The sequence below is a fragment of the Geotrypetes seraphini genome, chromosome 6, assembly GCF_902459505.1.
Source record: "Geotrypetes seraphini chromosome 6, aGeoSer1.1, whole genome shotgun sequence".
Lineage (NCBI taxonomy): Eukaryota > Metazoa > Chordata > Amphibia > Gymnophiona > Dermophiidae > Geotrypetes > Geotrypetes seraphini.
In genome coordinates this window covers 143,684,765-143,705,351 of record NC_047089.1, presented here as the reverse complement: position 1 = coordinate 143,705,351, position 20,587 = coordinate 143,684,765, and the positions used below count along the sequence as shown (strand labels likewise).

The 20,587-nt window shown below is 42.4% G+C and overlaps 1 protein-coding gene across 1 annotated transcript in view; it reads left to right on the top strand.

The window, feature by feature from the left end:
- AFF3 (AF4/FMR2 family member 3) overlaps positions 1 to 20,587 on the top strand; it is a 568,800-nt gene that overhangs the window by 446,835 nt on the left and 101,378 nt on the right. The window contains exons 12-14 of the mRNA XM_033950007.1: positions 176 to 300; positions 6,014 to 6,200; positions 17,533 to 17,660. Of these exons, the coding sequence (XP_033805898.1) occupies positions 176 to 300; positions 6,014 to 6,200; positions 17,533 to 17,660 (440 nt within the window). The remainder of the gene's footprint in view (positions 1 to 175; positions 301 to 6,013; positions 6,201 to 17,532; positions 17,661 to 20,587) is intronic.

Sequence of the window (20,587 nt, the reverse complement as noted above, 5' to 3'; positions counted from 1 at the left end):
TCTTCTATGTAATTTCAACTTTTACTTGAAGAAAAGCACATTCTTTTTAATGAGTTACAACTTAGAAAGTCGTCTACTGAATCTTTAACACAAATAACAAGAACAAAATTCTGGTGATACAATTCCTGAGACTTGTGCTAACTGTGTAGTAGAATCATTTTTTCTTTTCATGCAGTATGAAAAAGAGGAAGCGTGCAAGGATAATAAGAAAAATCCTGTGGGAAAAGAAAGTTCTGTACGATGCTCTGTTCCTACTAACTGCATTTCTTCAACAAGCCTGTGTGACCTGAGCTGCAATAAGTATGCATTTCCATCCACTTGTTTAAAAGAAGTTGTACAACTGCTATATATTCTCAATTTTGGGAAAAGCAGATTTTTATCCAGACCCATTATTTGATCCATATTTATGCTCTAGTATGCACTATATTGTATAGTTTTATAATTTTGCCAGACAAGACGTTTGCCAAATTCACTCATCTTCTGATTGTCTCACAACTGCTTCTTTGTGGCAGTCTAGAGCAGTGGTCTCAAACTCAAACCCTTTGCAGGGCCACATTTTGGATTTGTAGGTACTTGGAGGGCCTCAGAAAAAAACAATTAATGTCTTATTAAAGAAATGACAATTTTGCATGAGGTAAAACTCTTTATAGTATAAATCTTTCCTTTTGGCTAAGTCTTAATAATAATATTGTTATTTATAGCTAAAGAGACATATGATCAAGAAACTGTTTTATTTTACTTTTGTGATTATGATAAACATACCGTGGGCCTCAAAATAGTACCTGGCGGGCCACATGTGGCCCCCAGGCCATGAGTTTGAGACCACTGGTCTAGAGGAAGACAAATTATACTTAATTCTTCATATGTAAATCAGTACTGCAGCTATAAAAATATTTCTTTCCTGACCCAAAAATGCCTACTACTACTTATTATTTCTATAACATTACTAGCATACATGTCAGGTGATCTTATTTCACTTTAGGAACATGTACTAGTCAGTATTCAGTTGGAGGCAATTAGCAGTTTTAAATACTGGCAGTGATGAGCAGAATTAGGCCCCAATATTCAAAGCTGGGCCATGTCCAGGCACCAGCATTGAATATCAGGATCTGACCAGACTGAGGATAGCCACTGGGACTTATGTGGGTCCTGGCCAATATTCAGCTAGGTCTTGAATACTATAGGTCTCGACTGAATATTGGTCAGGACCCATATAAGTGGAGACCACACATTCACCCCTCAGCACCATCTAAACTTTACTCCCACCACAAGCCCCAGCAGAGATCACAGCAGCCATTTTCATTGAGAAACTATAAGGGGCAGGAGCAAGTGTGATTCACTCCTGCCTCATGGACCACTAGACCACCAGGGATAATGTGTAGGCCTGGGGGAGGCGGGCTGCTGGAGCTGCTGGAGGGGATTTGGAAGTTGCTGAGGGGACAGGAGGGGGATGTGTAGTCTTCCCTTATACAGGTCCAAGTGGGAGGGAGGGACAATGAGCTTCCTGCCACCACTGACAACTGTGTAGTTGGCAGCTGATATTCAGCACCGACACCTTTATAACTTAGGGACCAAAGCTAGAAATGCCATTTATGCAGTCCTGTTTGGCTTCTCAGCTATGCAGGCCCCAGCACTGAATATTCTTGGCACCCACATAGCTCCCAACTCCTCTTTGACTCCGCCTCTGGGATGCCCCTTTCCTGCCCAGTTTTAAACTAGCCAGGTAGTGGTGATATTTAGTCGTACTGCCCAGTTAAGTGCTGCTGAATATTTACAACCAGCCTGCTGAGCACAATTTAAGCAAGCAGGAACCTTTCCTGCCCACCAAAATTGCTTTGAATATTGACTCTGTATAGTTTTGCTTCAAAGTCATAAGTATTAATTTTCAAATGAACTTATGTGGTCAGTATCAAGCTCTGGCTCCATAATTGCTTTATTTGAATTTCCCAGTCCTCTGAACAGATAAATTGACTATACATATGGCAATGTAATGTTAAAACTTATCTGTATAAAGTGTGGACAAGTTAAAGAACCAGGCTGCAATCAGGTATTGTCACATGCTGCCCCGGTCACCAAAGAGGAAGCCTTGCATTGGAGGAGGGTGGGATATGATGGCATGTAAGTAAGGGCCTGTTCTAGGTTTCATACCACTTTGCTTTTAACCTCCAGAAGGAGGAGGATAGTGGCACATTGTGCCCAGTAAGTGGAAGGGAAAATGAGAAGATGCTAGATACAGAGAGAGAGGAAGGGGAAGGAAAGATGCTGGATTGTTGGTGGAGGGAAAAGGGAGATGTTGTAGTGGAAGAAAAGGTAAAGGTTGTGATTCTAGTATTTAAGAAAATATTGATATTAAAATCAATGGTGAGAGCTGAGATGAGAGTTAGGCACTGCGAGTGTGGGTGCTGTGCAACTTAGGGGGGAGGGGAAAACATCTTGGCTGGTAAGTTGACTACTGTCAGCAATACGAGGTGTCGCTTATAAACATATATCACCCCCAACATGTTTGGCTATCTACAGTGTATTGTATATGGTTGGCATGGAAGAGACTTGACAACCAGCATTTGAGCATGGGTGTCTAGGGCCCATACAGAGTGGTCTAGCAGACGGAACAAGGCAGTTTTCAATCACTCCTGCCCTGTCAGATGACTACTTCTGTTCCATCTGGTACCCAGGTTCATAATTGCTCTGGCTAACCCCTAACAGTAAACTTATAGTTTTACTGCTAGGGTCAAGCTGCCTTACAGGTTTATACATTCCTCCTTCAGTCTGGCATCAAAATCCTAATTTCTCTATCATTGTGAGGCTGTGCTCAGTACTAAGTCAGGCCCCCAAAAACCTTCAACATTTTTCCCAAATAACCAATATCTTTCTGATAGGTCCCTAAAGGAGAAAACAGTGAATCACTGAAGCATCATGCTATTCATAAGAAGACAGCCTGTTGAATTAATATGATCCTATGAGGGACTGTGCCATCACAATAGCATGGTATCTATGATAGAAATACTACACATGGAGGGGCATTTTCAATATGGTCCAAACATATGAAGATTGATTATTCAAACTGACCTGATCAGAATGAGAGGTTAAAAAAAATCCTGAAACCAACTAAGAACCAAACCATCAATACCGATGACATCTAAACAAGACAAAAGAATAGCATGATCCACTAGATCAGTGGGGAGACCTCCAGCCAGTTGAATTTTCAGGAGATCCTTAATGAATATTCATGAAAGAGATTTACATGCATTGGAGGCAGTGCATGGAAATCTCTATTTGTGGATATCTTGAAAACTCGACTGACTGGGGATCCCCCAGAACAGGTTTGAGAACCACTGCACTAGATCAAAAGTGCTACTAAGATAAAATTGCAAAACAAGAACAGCAATATCATCGGCATAGCTATAACATTTCACTCCTATTGATGCCAAACGTTTCACCAAAAAAATAAATGTTAAACAAAAGTGGCGATAACAGGGAACTCTGACGTACCCCGCACGGAGTAGTCCAAACCTATGAAGATTGATTATTCAAATTGACCTGATCAGAATGAGAGGTAAAAAAAACCCTGAATCCAACTAAGAACCAAACCAGCAATACCGATGGCATCTAAACAGGACAAAAGAATAGCATGATCCACTAGATCAAAACGAGAGCACCCAATAATGATGCTATTACCGTCTCTGTACTAAAAAGAGGACGGGATCCTGACTGAGAGTCATGCAATATATCATGTTGTTTATCATTAGTTGCTTAACGTTTTAGGACTTTTAAAACTTGGATGAGTTTTTGGAATCTTCCTTGGAACCTATAACCAGAAGATTAACTTTGCTGATTATGTTCACACTGGAACCTGTCCGAAATATTATATTAAGACTTTACTTTAGAGTTGAGTAGTTTGTAGAGTCACCTCTCTGTATATTTCCTGACTTATCTAGAAATACCCAATCCAAGAGGAGAGAATTTGGGGGGGTTAAAATCAAGGGTACTTTCTCTGGGTGGGGCTTTTTTTGCTAAAATTTCCTTGTCGATATTTTTTGACATGCGATGGGAAGAGCTGTTTGGTTTTTTGACCATAAACAACTCTTAGAATTTTTGTTGGCTAAAGAGATATGTGCAGGAGAAGTTAATCCTCTCTTAGGCCCTCTTTTACTAAGCCACAGTAGCGGTACTAAGTGCTCCAATGCTGCTCCGATTCAAAGAGGAATTCTATACTTTTGAAGCATTAAGCACTCCGGTCCACAGTACATAAGAATTGCCGCTGCTGGGTCAGACCGATGGTCCATCGTGCCCAGCAGTCCGCTCATGCGGCGGCCCTCTGGTCAAAGACCAGCGCCCTATCGCAGCTTAGTAAAAGGAGGGAAGGAATTAGTCCCTTATTTAGCTGTTGATAGGATCAGTGTAACTGCTTAAAAGTGATATTTTTTTCTTTTTCTTCTGTATAGTTGTTTTAATTTCCTGTTTGGTTCCTACCATTATTGTAGGCTAAAGTATTGGTATTTATATTTTTGAAAGAATTTTCTTTCTTAGGGCTATTACCTTAACATCCCAAAATATCTTGAATATAAAGGAAATATGTCAAAAAATAGTATTGCATTCTCTTATCCAGCATGGTGGTCTGGAATCTGAGGAGGCCGCTGCTGTTAGATGGTGTAAGCCTCAATGTTTTCAGAGGGTTTAGGCTCTTTTAGATGACTATTGTAATTTAAATGCTATATAATTTTGAATTTAACCTTGTATTCCCAATTTGCCATTTGTTATACTTTTGTTGGAAGGGGGTGCTTACGGGTGGTCTTTGTATTATTTAAATTCAATAAATATATTAAATCAAAAATTTTTGAATTATAAATAAAACCTTTTTGTAAAAAAAAAAAAAAACAAGTCATAGGGATATATATCAAATTCATAGTAAAGTGGCTACACAGACATCCCAGCAGAGGGACAGCTTAGTAGTCAGTGTAGTGAACTTCACATAAAGGGACCCAGGTACAAATTATACCTTAACACCCTTTTTTGTATTTTGAGCCCTCCAGGAACACCTGAAAACCTACTGTACCTAACTGTACATCACTACAAAAGCCCTCAAGTCTATAGTTGGTATTTTGCTTGCAAACTGAGCATGCATAAGGTATCTCACTGGTGGCTGGAGGCACACCACTGATTCTGAATTCTACATTAAAGAAGCAGAGCCAAGAGGAGAGGAGCAGACTGGGAACTGGCTGGCAGAACTTCGGCATCCCTCCCAACCATTTATAGGAATGCTGCAGTTCCGGAGGGGTCCTGAGCCCAAAATGGGAGAGGGCCAGACTCCCAAGGCCCTCCCATGACTATGCCCCTGATATAATAAATGTAAACTTCTGACTGTATCACAGGAAGGCGATATATCAAATCTATGACCCTTTACCCTTATAAAGGAAGGAAACACTGAGTTCTGAAGAGAAGGCCAGCCCTATGCATGAGCTGTGTCTTTTGTAGTAGGCCCCACTTTTTAATCCCTACCAACCTATGCAAATATTTATACCAATAAAATACCACAGGGAATCTCTGCACCTGGCCTCACATCTCCTATCGGCTGCCCTTACTTCCTATGAATTCTCACATAGAAACTATCTTCTAGTAGATGCAGGGACAGAAATGATATATACAGTATACTTCTTTATAACAGGGAAGAGAATGATAAAAGAAGTAGTGACACAGGCTTTTAGAAAGTCACATAGAACAGATTTCAGAAACCATGCCACCTACAACTGCAGGTCAGTAATGTGCTAGAGGTTTTTCTTTAAGGGACTGTGCTTCATGAGATGCAACCTTCTCTCGTTTCATAAAATAATTGAAGAAAAGCTTCAAGATGCTTAAGGAAGCCTCCTGAAGCACATTACTAAGTCACTGTGTTTGTGATTGGGCTACATCATGGGAATAAATTTCAGGCATGGGGCTGACATAGACTGGGTTTGGAAAGTATACCTTTGTTAAATGTATCATTGTGACATGTCTTTTCTATAATTTTTGTCTGCAGTTTGGCATTATCAATTCTTAAAAATGAGAAAATGATTTTGTCACCCATCTCATCACTATCTGATGCACTAAAACACAAATACTGCAGTGATGGGTTAACCTCTTCCAGCAGATCAAATGGCAATAATTCTTCCTGCAGCAAACATAAGACAGAAAGTCAGTCACAGCCCGATAATGTAGTCCTAAATGTAAGTTTGTTTTATTGTTTTACATCTTGTAAACATATATATATAATTTTGGAATTATTGTTCTGTTATACTACTAAATGCTAGCAGAATCCACTCAGGATTCCATAATTGGAATGCAATTTTATATATCAAATTACTGCACGTTATATCTATAATTTATGCTTTATTTTATGAAGCGACTTGGCTAAGGGTTAGAATTATTGTATGCAAGCAAACTGTATCTAACCAAGTGGGGACTAAAATACTGTTTTCTGTTTCTGGGTAAAATGCCTAGTGGAGCAGAGATGGCAAGTCCAGTGCTAAGAAACTGAAATTGCATTTTTGATTATCAGGCTAACTTACAAAAGTACACAACTAGAGTAAATATAGGGTTACCATATGTCCAGATTTCCCCAGACGTCCTCCTTTTTGGAGGTCCATCAAGCATCTGGCGGCTTTTCCTCTGGGCCCTTTTTGTCTGGGTTTTCACCGGGAGTGGGGCAGTGGGAGGACTGTGGTGTCGTGGCAAATTTGCACAGAAGAGATTCTCTGAGGACAGCATCAAGGGAATTCCTTCCCCTCCAGCAGAAGCTCTGTCGGCATTGGGCCTTCTTCTCTGCTGGGTCCTGTCTTTGCAGCAACAGGAAGTAGGCAAGAGCCGGCAGAGACGAAAGCCCAATGCCAGTAGGAGCTGCCAGTTCGTAATGCTGTGCTGCCAACATGTGGGTGGTGAAAAAAAAAAATAAAGGGCAGGGGAAAGGAATAGGGAGAGTTATCAAACTTGGGGAGGAGGGGCATAGATGGAGGATGCTAATCTGCAGGGCAGGAAGGGAAGGAGATGGCCTGGAGAGAGAACATAAGAACATAAGAATTGCCGTTGCTGGGTCAGACCAGCAGTCCATCATGCCCAGCAGTCTGCTCACGCGGCGGCCCTTAGATAAAGACCAGTGCCCTATTTGAGTCTATCTTTGCCTGCGTATGTTCTGGCCAAGGGGGAACTTATCTAACCTTTTCTTAAATCCCTGAAGGGTGATTTCCCCTATAACAGCCTCTGGAAGAACATTTCAGATTTCTACCATTCTCTGGATGAAGAAAAACTTCCTGACATTTGTACGGAATGTATCCCCTTTTAACTTTAGCAAGTGCCCTCTCGTTCTCTTCATCTTGAAGAGGGTGAACAATCTCTCTTTCTCTACTAAGTCAATTCCCTTCAATATCTTGAATGTTTCGATCATGTCCCTTTTCAGTTTCTTCTTTTTAAGGGAGAAGAGGCCCAGTTTCTCTAGCCTCTCATTGTACAGCAACTCCTCCAATCCCTTAACCATTTTTAACGCTCTTCTCTGGACCCTTTCAAGTAATCCTATGTCCTTTTCATGTACTGCGACCAGTGTTGGACGCAGTATTCCAGGTGGGGGCTTACCATGGCTCGGTACAGCAGCATGATAACTTCAGATCTGTTTGTGATCCCCTTCTTAATCATTCCTAGCATTCTGTTGGCCTTTTTTGCAGCGGCCGCACACTGAGCAGACGGTTTCATTGACTTATGTACAAGTACTACCAAGTCTCTTTCCTGGGAGCTTTCTCAGAGTATAGCACCGAACATCCTGTATTCGTGCATATGATTTTCATTACCGATATGCATCACCTTGCACTTATCCACGTTGAACCTCATTTGCCATTTTGCGGCCACGCCGGTTCCTTATTCATTTTCCTCTTGGAACCCTTGTTGATATACGGTATACATAGATTCTGCGCCTCAGTGACTGTGTCCTTAAAAAGGGACCATGCTTGCTATAGCGTATTTACAGTGCTTATCCTCTTCCTAATCTTCTTCCTCACAATGACTCTCATCCCTTCGTAGTTCCCTTTTCGGAAGTTCAGTGCTGTGGCAGTCATTCTGCATCGATTTTTTGTTCCTTTGTCTAGGTTGAAGTGGATAATGTTGTGATCACTATTTCCCAGTGTCCCTTCTACTTCTACATCTTGGGCTGGTCCTTGTAATCCATTTAGAATTAAGTCCAGAATTGTGTTTCCTCTCGTATTTTGCTTGACAAGTTGTTCCAGGAAGCAGTCGCCTACAGCTTGAAAAGAACTTGGTCTCCCTACTGCAGCTGGAGTTGCCTAGGTGTCCAATCTATCCCCGGATAATTGAAGTCACCCATGATAATCGTGTTGCCTCCCTTGCATTCAAGTTTAATCTCTTCCATCATTTCTCCATCAGTCTCTTCGAACTGCTCTGGAGGTCGTTAGTAGGTGCTGATCTTCGTATCCATCCATTTGTTCCCGGTATTTTGGCCCATAGAGACTCTATTTTATTGTTCATTTCTGGTGTGTTCTCTCTGGTAGACTCAATTCCCTCTTTTATGTATAGGGCAATACCCCTCCCTCCTTTTTGTCCTATTCTGTCTCTGCCGTATAGCTTGTATCCCGGTAGCAGTGTCCCAGACATTGTCCTCGTTCCACCCTGTCTCCGTGATGCCAATGATGTCTTGGTTATCTTTTTGAGACATAGCTTCCAATTCCCCCATTTATTCCTTAGGCTCCTTGTGTTTGTGTACATACACTTAAGTTTGCGGCCTGTTACTTTCTTGCACTTCCTTCCTCCTTCTATCTCCCACGCTTCCATCCCATTCAACTCGTTGGGATTTCTATCTTGCCTATGTTCCGGTGAGTCTTCCCTGCAATCTTCTTCCATGGTATCCTCTGGGTATACCGTTTCCCGAACCGACTCTTGATTGACTGTCGGCTTTCCCACTCTTCTAAGTTTAAAAACTTTTCAATTTCTTGCTTGATGTTGCTTGCAAGTAGCCTCATTCCATCTCTATTGAGATGAAGTCCATCCTTCCTGTATAACTTGCTCCTCCCCCAGAACATCCTCCAGTTGCACACAATGTGGAATCCTTCTTCCTCACACCAGCATCTCATCCATAAATTGACTGCTTGCAGTTTGTGGTACGCAGCCTATGCCTGCTAGGTGTGTCCCGAGCGCAGAGCCCAGTTTAAAGGCCAACCCTTTCCCCAGTGTTACCAATAAACCTTTTTTTGATTCTCCTGATGCTATTCCTCCCTTGCTCTCTAGAGGGAGTCAGAGAGCACGAGTGCAGAGCGCCCATCCCCCTCTCAGGCCCAGGGTTGCTGATAGGAAATTCCTCCCACCTGAGGGTTGGGGGCGGGGCTGCAAACTAGTTGCCCAGAGAGGAAAGCTCCTGGGAAGTCAGTTAAAAGGAGGAGAGGCACAGGACAGGCAGGAGAACTCAGGGCTGGGAGATCCTGATGGCAGTTCTCCACTTGAATGTATGGAGCTGATGGAAGCCGGTGAAGAATCTTCTTTGAAGGAGAATGAAGAACCTCAGGCCATGGAAATTGACCTGGATTCATCTGCTGCTCCAGTGAGTGAGATCCTGCCAATGGAAGTTTGCTTCTTGGAAGGCAAGCCGCTCGTGGAATAAATGTGAGTAGCTGTGACCTTATTGAATGAAGGACTTCCATGGTTATGTTATGCCCTGTAGGAGCTTTAGAAACCCAGAGCTCCAGAAGAATTGAAAAGACTTTTGGGAAAGTTTTTTTTTGTGTGTTTCTCTTACATGAGAAAGGACTGTTACCAGCCCAGGTAGTGGGGGTTCGCCTCACGTATTTTGTGGTGGGATAGTGGGCCTGTTTGGCAGTATATCACCACGTGAAGTGCACTACCTGCCCAGTATTCTAGCAGCTAGGTAAGTCACAGCCGTAGCTCTGACTAGTGCTGTGGTAGGCAATGCAAAGACTGTTGGTGTTTGGAATATTTTGTTTTTCATTGCTGAGCAATAAGTATGGGCTGAAGCTAATAGCCTGAGTTTTGGAAAGGCTTGAACTTTTGAACATTTCCATTTTGGGGACAGTTTGCTGTTTGATGTTTTTTTCTTTTTACTATTTTGGGACTATGGGCTAATCGCAGAAATATCCTGACAAGGTTTATGTTTAATTCCAGTGCAAGAATAAACCCTGATTTTTATTTAAGTAACTACCCTTACCTGGTGTGGCAGTGTTTTTCTTCCGCTGTTATTTTCCTTGTGCAGCTCACCGCGGCTCACAAGAGCACAACTCCCGTGTCCCAGCCGCTCAGGGCCCATTGTCCTGAGCCGGTTGGTGACAAGTTCTGTCTGCCTCTTCTTGTCAGCCCTGGGTACTGGCAAGATCTCTGAGAACACTACCCTCAGCGTTCTCATCTTCAGCTTCCTTCCTAGCATCCGAAACTAGTCTTTCAGTGTTTCCCTGCTGTAGTTTCTGTTGCCCATGTTGTTTGTCCCAACGTGGATCACCACTGCTGTATTTACCCCTTCCACTGTCGATGATCCTGTCGATGCAGCTCACTATATCCTTCACCTTGGCTCCTGGTAGGCAGGTCACCAGCCAATCCACTCTTCCTCCTGCTATGTGGCTGTCGACGTGTTGGATGATGGAGTCCCCCACAACGATTGCTGTCTTCTCTATCTTCTCTTGTCTCTCTAGCCACAGGTCCGTGTCCTCGGTGCACTTCCATCTTTCCTCATCCTGGTGTTGGGGAAGTGTGGGAAATCCTGAAGTCGCGGAGAGAGGAAGAGAGCAAGAGAGATGTTGGGTTAGAGGAGGTGGAGAAACAGAGAGAAGAGAGAGAGAGAGATGAGATGAGCAGGAAAGATGATAAATCTAAAATGAAGAGAAAAAGAGAGAGAAATGCTTGTTCTGGGATGAAGGGTATATAGGGGGAGAAAGGGAATAGATGGGGGAAAGATAGATAGAAGGAGAGGCGGGGACATCAAGGACAGGTGCTGAACCTGGGGGGATTAGGGATGCATATACAGAGGGTAGAATCTAAACAGGACAGATATGAACAATGCAATCATAGAAGTCAAACTAGTTATGTGTCTACCATTTAAGTGAAGGAAAAAAATAATACATACAAGCCATAAGGAGGGAGCAACAATCTTAAAAGAATGAGAGGAGATAGTAATGAAGTAAGTTAAGGATTCAGTCTGTTGAATAGTTGAGTTTTAATCTGCTTTCTAAAATTGAGATATGAAGAGGCATCAAGCACAATTTGGGCGAGCCATGAATTTAGTTTAGCCACCTGAAAAGAGAAAGTTCTTTCGAAGAATCTTTTAAGATGACATGATTTTAGTGCGGGAAAAGGAAACAGATGTATTCTGCGTGAGCTCTTATTGTTGTAACTCAGGTTGAAGTGAGGGTAAAGATAATCCGGTGACATACCAAATAATGTTTTGTAGCATATGCATGAGAACTTAAATAGCATTCTGGATTCAAATGGCAGCCAGTGCAATTTGTGGTAGAAAGGTGTGATGTGTTCCCATTTCTTCAAGCCAAAGATGAGACGGACGGCCGTATTTTGGACCAACCTCAACTTCCTGGAGATTTTCTTGTAGGCGCCTAGGTATATGATGTTACAGTAATCCAGAGCACTCAGAATAGAAGATTGTACCAACAGACAAAAAGAGGCGTCATCAAAGTACTTTTTTATGGTGTGGAGTTTCCAAAGCACCGAGATACTTTTCTTAAATACTAGGTCAGAGTGTTTCTCCAGTGTGAGATGCTTGTCTAAAGTGACTCCTAGAATGGCCCTGAGTTTGGGGAAGGAGACACACAGTTCATGTGAGGGCGGAGTGGGACGGGGCTGGGCCAGGTGTCCTATTTTTTTAAGAGGAAATTTGGTGACCCTAAGTAAATATCATATTAATGCACATGATTTACTGTAGTTCTTATTATTTATAATTGGAGCTTCTGATTCCAAGTTCCAAGTTTCCAAGTTTATTATAAGATTTGATTAATCGCCCACTCCAGATTCTAAGCGATGTACAGCTAAAAATTACAAAGTTAGGGTGAACATACATAACTAATAAAAATTAATATTAAACATGTTAAAATATCATAAAAGTACAAAATATAAAATAACATGACTAAACATAAGCAACAAAACTATTTAACATATATGATCAAAGAAAGGTAAAGTTATGGGAAGAAATACAATTCAATATAAAAGAAACAATTAAGGTAAAATAACATTGGGAAAAGGGGAAGAGATTTAATATAAAATGTAAAAATGAAAAAATTCAATTAATCACTAAAAGCGTCTTTAAAAAGGAATCCCTTAAGTTTGCTCTTAAATTTGTCTAGAATTCTTTCTTCTCTTAAATAAATTGGCAGGGCGTTCCAGGCTAGAGGAGCCGTAACTGAAAAAATAGAATGACGTCGTGTACCAATAACTTTTAACGAAGGAACAACCAACAAATGTTGTTCAGTTGACCATAGTACTCTCGAAGTATTATAGGGGATTAAAAGTTTATAAATAAATGGGGTTTTGAAAATTATAGATTTGAGAGTGAGCAAACTTAATTTGTACATTAGTCGATAGTTGACCGGTAGTCAATGTGCTTTCTCAAGCAAAGGTGTAACGTGATCGAATTTCTTAGCGTTTTCGAGGCATTTTGTATAATTTGTAAGCATTTGATTTCTTTTTGGGCTATTCCTTTAAATAGGGCATTACAATAATCAATCTTTGAAATAACTAAGGAGTGTATCAGTATATTCAAGGATTTGGGGCATAGAAATTTTTTCATTGAGCGAATTTGACGGAGACTATAAAAAGTAGATTTCACGACATGATTAATATGATCGTGGTAAGTTAATTTTTCATCAAAAATAACTCCGAGAATCCTGATCTTATGAATAAGTTTCAAAGAAATGCCTTTAATAGTGATTTTATGTTTTAACCAAGAAACATGGATAAAACACCCCCCAGTGCCTAAGTGTGCCTATACATGCCTAAGTGTGCCTAATATGGTGCCTAAGCATGCCTACATTGTAGGCACCATTCTGCACAATTGTCAATCAATCGCTAGGCAATGCTTGTAGAATCATGCCTAGCTACGCCTAAGTGGACAAGCATCGCTAGGCGCCATTGAGGTAGGCGATAGTACATTAGGCCAGGTTTCTGGGTCTAATTTACTGGAGCCTATCTCATACACCTAGGGCCACCTATGTTTACCATGCTTATTCCCTGCCTCTAACCATGCTTACTTTTCAGGGCACCTCAACTTACTGTAGGCGTCACTAAGCACCACTATAATTTCCACATTGAACTTTTAATTAGTTAATTTTTAAAAATTTATGGCAATTACCTTCAATGGCATGGTCAATTACCATGCCATTAAAGTCCATTAACATAATTTGCGTGTCACGTAGATTATATTTAGGTGTCATCAGGTGTCCGCGATCAGGGCACCTAGAAATGCCTAACATAGGCACCATATGTAGAATCTGGCCCTAAACGCAATGCAACATACCTGGTTACCTTTCGGCACACCAGCACTGAATACCTTCGGTGCCTGGATAACTTCCATGTCTGCCCTGACACTACCTCCAGACAGCTCTGGCACTTATTGGATAGTACTACAGTGGACAGAACAGATATTCAGCAGCATCTATTTCCGAATACAATTCAAACTCTTCTTACTGACCTAAAAGTGCATTCACTCTACAGACCCTCAATTTCTGCCCTCACTAATCTCCCCAATACTCTCCCTCCCCCCCCCACCACCCCACCGGGGGAACTCCATTCATTGGGCAAGTTTACCTATCCGTACCCTTCTCTTCCACTGCCAACTCCAGATTACATCCCTTCTATCTTGCTATGCCGTATGGAACAGACTGCCTGAGTCATTGTGTCAGGCTCTTTCTCTAGCAGTATTTAAATCCAAGCTAAAAGCTTACTTTTTTGAGGCTGCTTTCAACTCCTAAGTCCCAATCACCGTAAAATTATCTTTGCCCATCCTATCATTCTCTTTGCAAGAAACTCCCCAGCTCCTATATGTCATGTCTGTCCAAATTAGATTGTAAGCTCTTCAGAGCATTACATGTCAAATGTACAGCGCTGCGTATACCTTTCAGCGCTATAAAAATGATGAATAGTAGTAATAGTAGCATTATCCAATTAAGTGCCACTGAATATCTGCTCTAGGACCATCCAGCATGATTTAACTGGACAGGAGCCTCTCCTTCCTGGTTAAATCATTTTAAATATCAACCCCATTATTTTTAGCTAAATTTTTTTATTTTCTTACTTTAAAAAAAATATACTGTTTTTGTTATTACTGCTGCACTGGCAGAACCAAGCTGTAGATACAGTCCAACTTTCAAGAGAAAGATCAGTAATGATGTCCACAGGCTGTGTGTCATTTGTTTGGGTTCAGTGCTTCACCATTAGAACTGTAATAAGTGTGGAGACCATAAGGTTCTGCTCCCATAAGGACTTGCAGAGATCTCTAGGTTCTCTAACAGGATAATGTAGCTTGACTTTTTTTTTTTTTTTTGCCTTAACCATTGTGGAACAAATGATGGCCCTTCAACCTGGAGTCAGCCATTGGAGGAGAAATTGGGTAACATAAATACCAAGCGTGAGAGTTTTCTTTCTCTTTGTCTCTTGCTTCCCTATGTCATTGTCACTAAGGGAAGAGGGTCTTTGACTAACAAAGCCACTGGACATGGACCTGGCTTGTCCAAGTTCAAGCTTTGAGGGCTGCAAGTAGACTGGGTCTTCAGGATATCCCTAATGAATATGTATAAGAATTATTTGCATGCCCACTATATCTCATGTATGCAGATCTCTCTTATGCACATTCATTAAAGGTAGCCTGAAAACCTGGTTTCCTTGCGGCTCTCAAAGACTGAACTTGGAGAAGCCTGACCTTGATAGAAAAGGAATGGAGTGCAGCAACAAAACTCACTTATCACAAGTGAAAGCTGGAATAGGGAACCAGCCACCACCATGTCTTCCCAAGGGAAAAAGGAGTGAAATACTGAAAGAACAAGCTGGAAGGACCAAGAGGGGACAAAGGAGGGTCCCTGAAGATCAGTAAGTATAAGGAACTTCAGCAGTTACAGGGTAAGTTCCCAAAAGGGAAGGAAATGCCTACTAAGAACTTGTAATATAAGGGTTAGAGAACACTTGACTAAAGAGACTTACAGTGCAACTTCCCTCTGGAGGAGGACCCAGAGAGAGTAAAGCTGTGAAAGGACTTTTACCAAGGATTTCTACCGAGAGAGAGAAAAAAAAAGTCCATAACAGAATATCTCAGAGATTGTAAGGGGGAAATTCTGTATAAGACACCGGTTTCTGCAGTTGCCTAAAAAGCAGCTGAGAATCACACACCGGCATCCTATACAGAGTCGCATCTACCCTAAGGGACAGACGCCCAACTCGCCTAACTGGCCCAAATCGCACCTGATCCCTTGCCTTCAGCTGGTCGTGGCAAGGGAATCCTTCTGCCGCAATCAGCTGGCGACTGCAGCAGGGAACCCCTAACCCCCGTGTGAACTCGGCCAGCAGGAGGGATGCCCACTCCCTCCTGATGGAACCCACAAACTGTCACCCGTGAAGTAAGCCGGGCAGGAGGGATGCCCATGCCCTCCTGCCCTAGGACCCCCTCCCAAAGTAAGCCAGGCATGATGCCCACTCCCTCCTGATTTAGAACCTCCCCCTCCCCGCCGAGGCAAGCTGGGCAGGAGGGATGCCCACTTCCTTCTGCCCCTGAGCAACTGACCCCCCAAGTCAAGCCAGGCAGGAGGGATGCCCACTCCCTCCTGCCACCACTCCCCTGAACTCAACCCCCAAAACCTCCCAAGGCTCAGGCCTCCCACCCCGCATCCCTAACTCTACCCCAATGCCCCCCCCCCCCTCTTCTGTGCCGTTCAGTTGAATGTCCAGCTGGAGGAATGCCTCCCTTAGGAGGCCCCCAAGCCATAAAATCCTACTGTAGTAGAAACCTCTACCTGAAATACAAGACATTTCTGAGGACTTTATTTTTCAACAGGATGGAGTTCCAGTGCATCAAACATGCAAAACAGTTATGCTCTTAGTTAAGGAAATCCCAGAATTCATTGATCCAGAAGCTCAGTGGTGTTGAAAACTCTGTGAATGTGTCAAGGTTTAAGGAAGACACAATGAACACAAATTATGAATTAACTAAGAAAAAAACATTACACTAATGTATTTTCAAAGGTCATAGTAAATGTTTAAACAGTTGCATAGTATTCTGAAACTATGTAAGGAGTCCTGATTTTTCAGAACACCATGTAAATGTTTAACTGGCTCGTATAAAATTCTGACATAAGGATATACACATTGACATAACGGTTTATACTTTGCTGAAAAGGCATGTACAGGGGCAGAGTTCACTAGTGGGCTAATTTATGCATGTACTTAAATATAGGTATGGACATAAGTCTGTGCCTAAATGTCAGACACATTAGTGTTTCATAGAGGCACAAATACATCTTTGTGTCTATAAAATATTATCTCAGGAGGTGCCTACTTGCCTGCTTATACTAGGCACTCCCTTAAAAAGTTATCCTCACTGCATTTACCCACATATTTTATGAAATGCATGTCTCCCTCCATATTCGCAGGGGTTAGGGGCAGAGCTGGTCCGCGAATATGGAAAAATTGCAAATAACTTTAGGGCCAACTATGACCTACCCCTGCCTCCCGGACCTATCCACTGTACTTACTTTTTAAAGCCTGGTGGTCTAGCGGTGTAGTAGGGCAGGAGCAATCTACCTATGCTCCTGCCCCGTGCAGAACTGGAAACAAAAATGGCTGCCATGAGTTCCCACGAAACATCTTCTATGGGGTCAACAAAAACAGCTACAGTCAAAGCAAACAGTAAGTCCTGAATGCCACAAAAACTCAAAGAACCATTACCACATTCTTTTACCTGTTAATAAAGTTTAATATTTAAAAGGATTATGTCCATTTTTGCATTTTTATAGGATTGCAGGATGATCATGATTGTTATCAGGGCCAGCTCTGTGGGTGCCATTGGGTGCTGAGCACCCCTAATATTGAGAAAGCTCCTTCATTGTGTCCAGGGAGGGATAGTTGGTTTTGTGCTCGGTGTTCCCACTCATTTTGAAATGTTGGTACTATACCTGTGATAATTGTAGAGTTTATCATAATCTTGGAGGGGGAGCCAACAAGCTGAAAATTAATTGAGGAAGACATAAAACTCAAGGTTCACCTAGGGCACTCAATACTCTTGCACTGACTCTGGGTTTTACATGCAGAAAAAAAAAACAACTTTTTAAAGTTGTCACCTATATGTGTCAGCACATGACAATAAGCAATTATTACCTGTTGTACACGTTACTATTTACAATTTAAATGCCATTTTTGGTCTTTTTGAGGACAGTACTTGGCCTGCATTCCTGGTCCTGCCCCCTCTTCCCTCAGTCTCATCACAGTTTCACAAACAGGAGCTGACTGATTTCCCAACTAAATGATCAGTTTCTCAAATCTTCATTGCTTTTTTTTTTTTTTATATAGAAGACAGTCCACAGCAGTTCAGATAATTTTCTTCTCTGCAACAAGCAGCCATTCCAGAGGCAACTGTTGCTGCCTTTCTCTAAAGGGCACTCAGACTGCAGAAGACCAAAACTCATCACTGATGATATGTAAGTAGGCCTTTCTAAAATGCTCAGGAGAATAGAAGAAACTGAATACCTATCATCAAAGTCACAATGAACATAGTCTGGCACAAAGAAATACTGAAGTACTGATGAGCATGATAGTTACCGTATTTTCGCGGATATAACGCGCGCGTTATACGCGTTTTTACGTACCGCGCATACCCCTCGCGCGTTATATGCGTGAGCGCGGTATACAACTTTTTTTTTTCAATCCGATCGGCATCCCTCCTACGAACCGGTATCCTCCCCCCCCCCCGCTCACCCCTCCCCCGCTATCCTACATCCCCCCCCAGCACCGCAAAACATGCCTTACCCGATTGGGCACCGGCACCAGCACCAATGCACAGGATGTGCCAGTGCCAGTGCCCGAAGATCCTCCCTCGTTGGTTTGGGTTGGTTTGGGCTGGGCTGAGCTGGGCGGTGCGGTGCAGGAGAGATCCTCCTTCTTCCTGCGCCGGGCTGGACTAGGCTTTGAGCATTTGCGCATGCTCAAAGCCTTCTGGTCTCGCTCTCTCCGAGACATGTTTTGCGGTGCTGGGGGGGGGGAATGTAGGATCGCGGGGGAGGGGTGTGTGACGTGAGCGGGGGGGGGAGGATGCCGGTTCGTAGGGGGATGCCGGATCGGATTGAAAAAAAAAAGTTGTAAACGCGGGTAAGCTAGCGGGGGGGAGGATGCCGGTTCGTAGGGGGATGCCGGATCGGATTGAAAAAAAAAAAGTTGTAAACACGGGTAAGCTAGCGGGGGGGAGGATGTCGGTTCGGAGTAGGCGGGAGAGGTTTTAGCATGCGCGGTATACGCGTGTGCGCGCTATATTAAATTTTTTTTACATAGATTTGTGTTCCCCGCGCGCTATACCCGTGTGCGCGTTTTACACGGGTGCGCGTTATATCCGCGAAAATACGGTACTCTAGAGCTCATTCAGATGACTGGATGAGTGAAAAGAAAGCCAAATTGTTCCAGCGGGCCATGGTAATCTGTTTCCTTTGCTGCTCTGTCAAACTTTATGCCTTGAAGTGTCGAATATAGACAACCTTTGTGCACTGAGGCCCTGATTCTATAAAGTCCACTTAAACTTAGTCACTGATATCTGCACATAATGTAATGAGCAATAGCCTTTAATCAGTGCCTTTACTGGCACTCAATACCTCACAATCAGCTTTAATTGGACTTTATTGAAAGTTAGGTGCCTAACTCAAAAAACTTGACTCTATAAAAAGTAGGCATCTAGCCCAAAGCTCCTACACTAAAAGTGGGCATGGTTAGGGGCGGATCATGGGCATGTTTTTGAGTTAGGCATAGAAAATCCTGGCATAAATTGTGAATGCCTAAATTTTAGGATGCTGACGCTAAGCATGATTCTAAAATGGATGCCAAATTTGTATAGAATTAGTGCTCATATCGATACCTAACTTTAGGTGGACTTTATAGAATCTGGGCTTGAGTGTCCTGTTTCAAGGTAATACCCCTCCTTTTTTATTGATTATGGGAATAGTGAATGAATTTAGGCAACACATGGCTCAAAGTTATAGAAAGCTGAATGGTGCAGGAAGAAAACAGAAGGTTTCAAGGTTTATTAAAAATATGAGTAATCGCCTATCAGCATTCTAAGCGATGTAAGATACAATATAATTTAAAAATAAGGAGGAGATACAAATTTAAAATATTTAGCAAATACTAAGACAAAGACATAAAAAACAAACAAACCAGAGGCAAAAGGCCTGGGGGGAGAACTACAATATAATTAGAGAAGAACAGAATTATGGGTAATACAAAAGGGAGGGAAAAAGGCTGTTCAGGACTCCCATTATAGGATCATAAGAGAAGTTACAAGTCAATGAACAAAAGCATCTTTATATAAGAAGCTTTTCAGAGCTCCTTTAAATTTATCAATGTTTGATTCTTCCCTGAGATTGGGGAGTAGAGAGTTGCAAATCAGTGATGCTGTTACAACAAATGAAGTTGTACGATGCATATGAAAGGTCTTGAGGGAGGGAATGAAGAGTAAATTTTGTGAAGAAGATCTTAGATTTCTAGAGAGGGTGTGCGGAATAAGTAATTTGTCAATGAAGGCTGGCTGTCTAGAAAGGAGTGTTTTACAAGTAAGATATAATGCCACTAGCAAAAACTAGAGAGAGAGAGAGAAAGAGGCAGGGAGCCAAATAGAGTGGATAGGGACTACTACTGGCCCCCAAGCCTTTCAGTGAAGAACATTACCCTTCATCAGCATTTCCCAACTACCAGTCTATGAACCACCAGCCCACAAAAGGTTTTTGCCATTCCACTTTCTCTACCACCCTTCTGTTCCCACAGCCACCACTTCTGCTTCCAAAGACCAGCAGCAGTAGCATAAGAACATAAGAGAGCCACAGGGCTTCAGCCTTTATACATATTTACTGGTTCTGCTGGTCCCATCCTCTTCCAGCATCACTTTCTGTTCTGGAGAGCAGTGGGTGATAGTGACAATTGGCACCCACATATATAGAGGATGCACCTCTGCATTTGGTCCTGGAAAGCAGCAGCCTCTGGGGTGCAAGGAGAGCAAGGGTGGGGAAAAACAGACAATGTCCAGAAAGTGGGGAGAGGAGAGAAAAGATACTGAATGGAAGGAAGGTGAAAGAAAAGATGTATGGATGGAAGTGGGAGGTGGTGAGATGAAAGATGATGGATATAAGGAGACTGAGATTGGGAAGACACTGGATGCAAGGAGGAAGAGAGAGAGAGAGAGAGAGGAAACACTTAATAGAAGGGGAAGAGAGAGACACACACACACTAGTGACTAGATGGAAAGGGAAGAGAGAAGGGAGATGTTGGATGGAAAAGAGAGAGGAAGATTATGCTAGTTGTAGGGGGAAAGAGGGGAGATTTGATGGAAGTAAGAGAAGGGAGAAGCTGGGTGGAAGGAAGGTTAGAG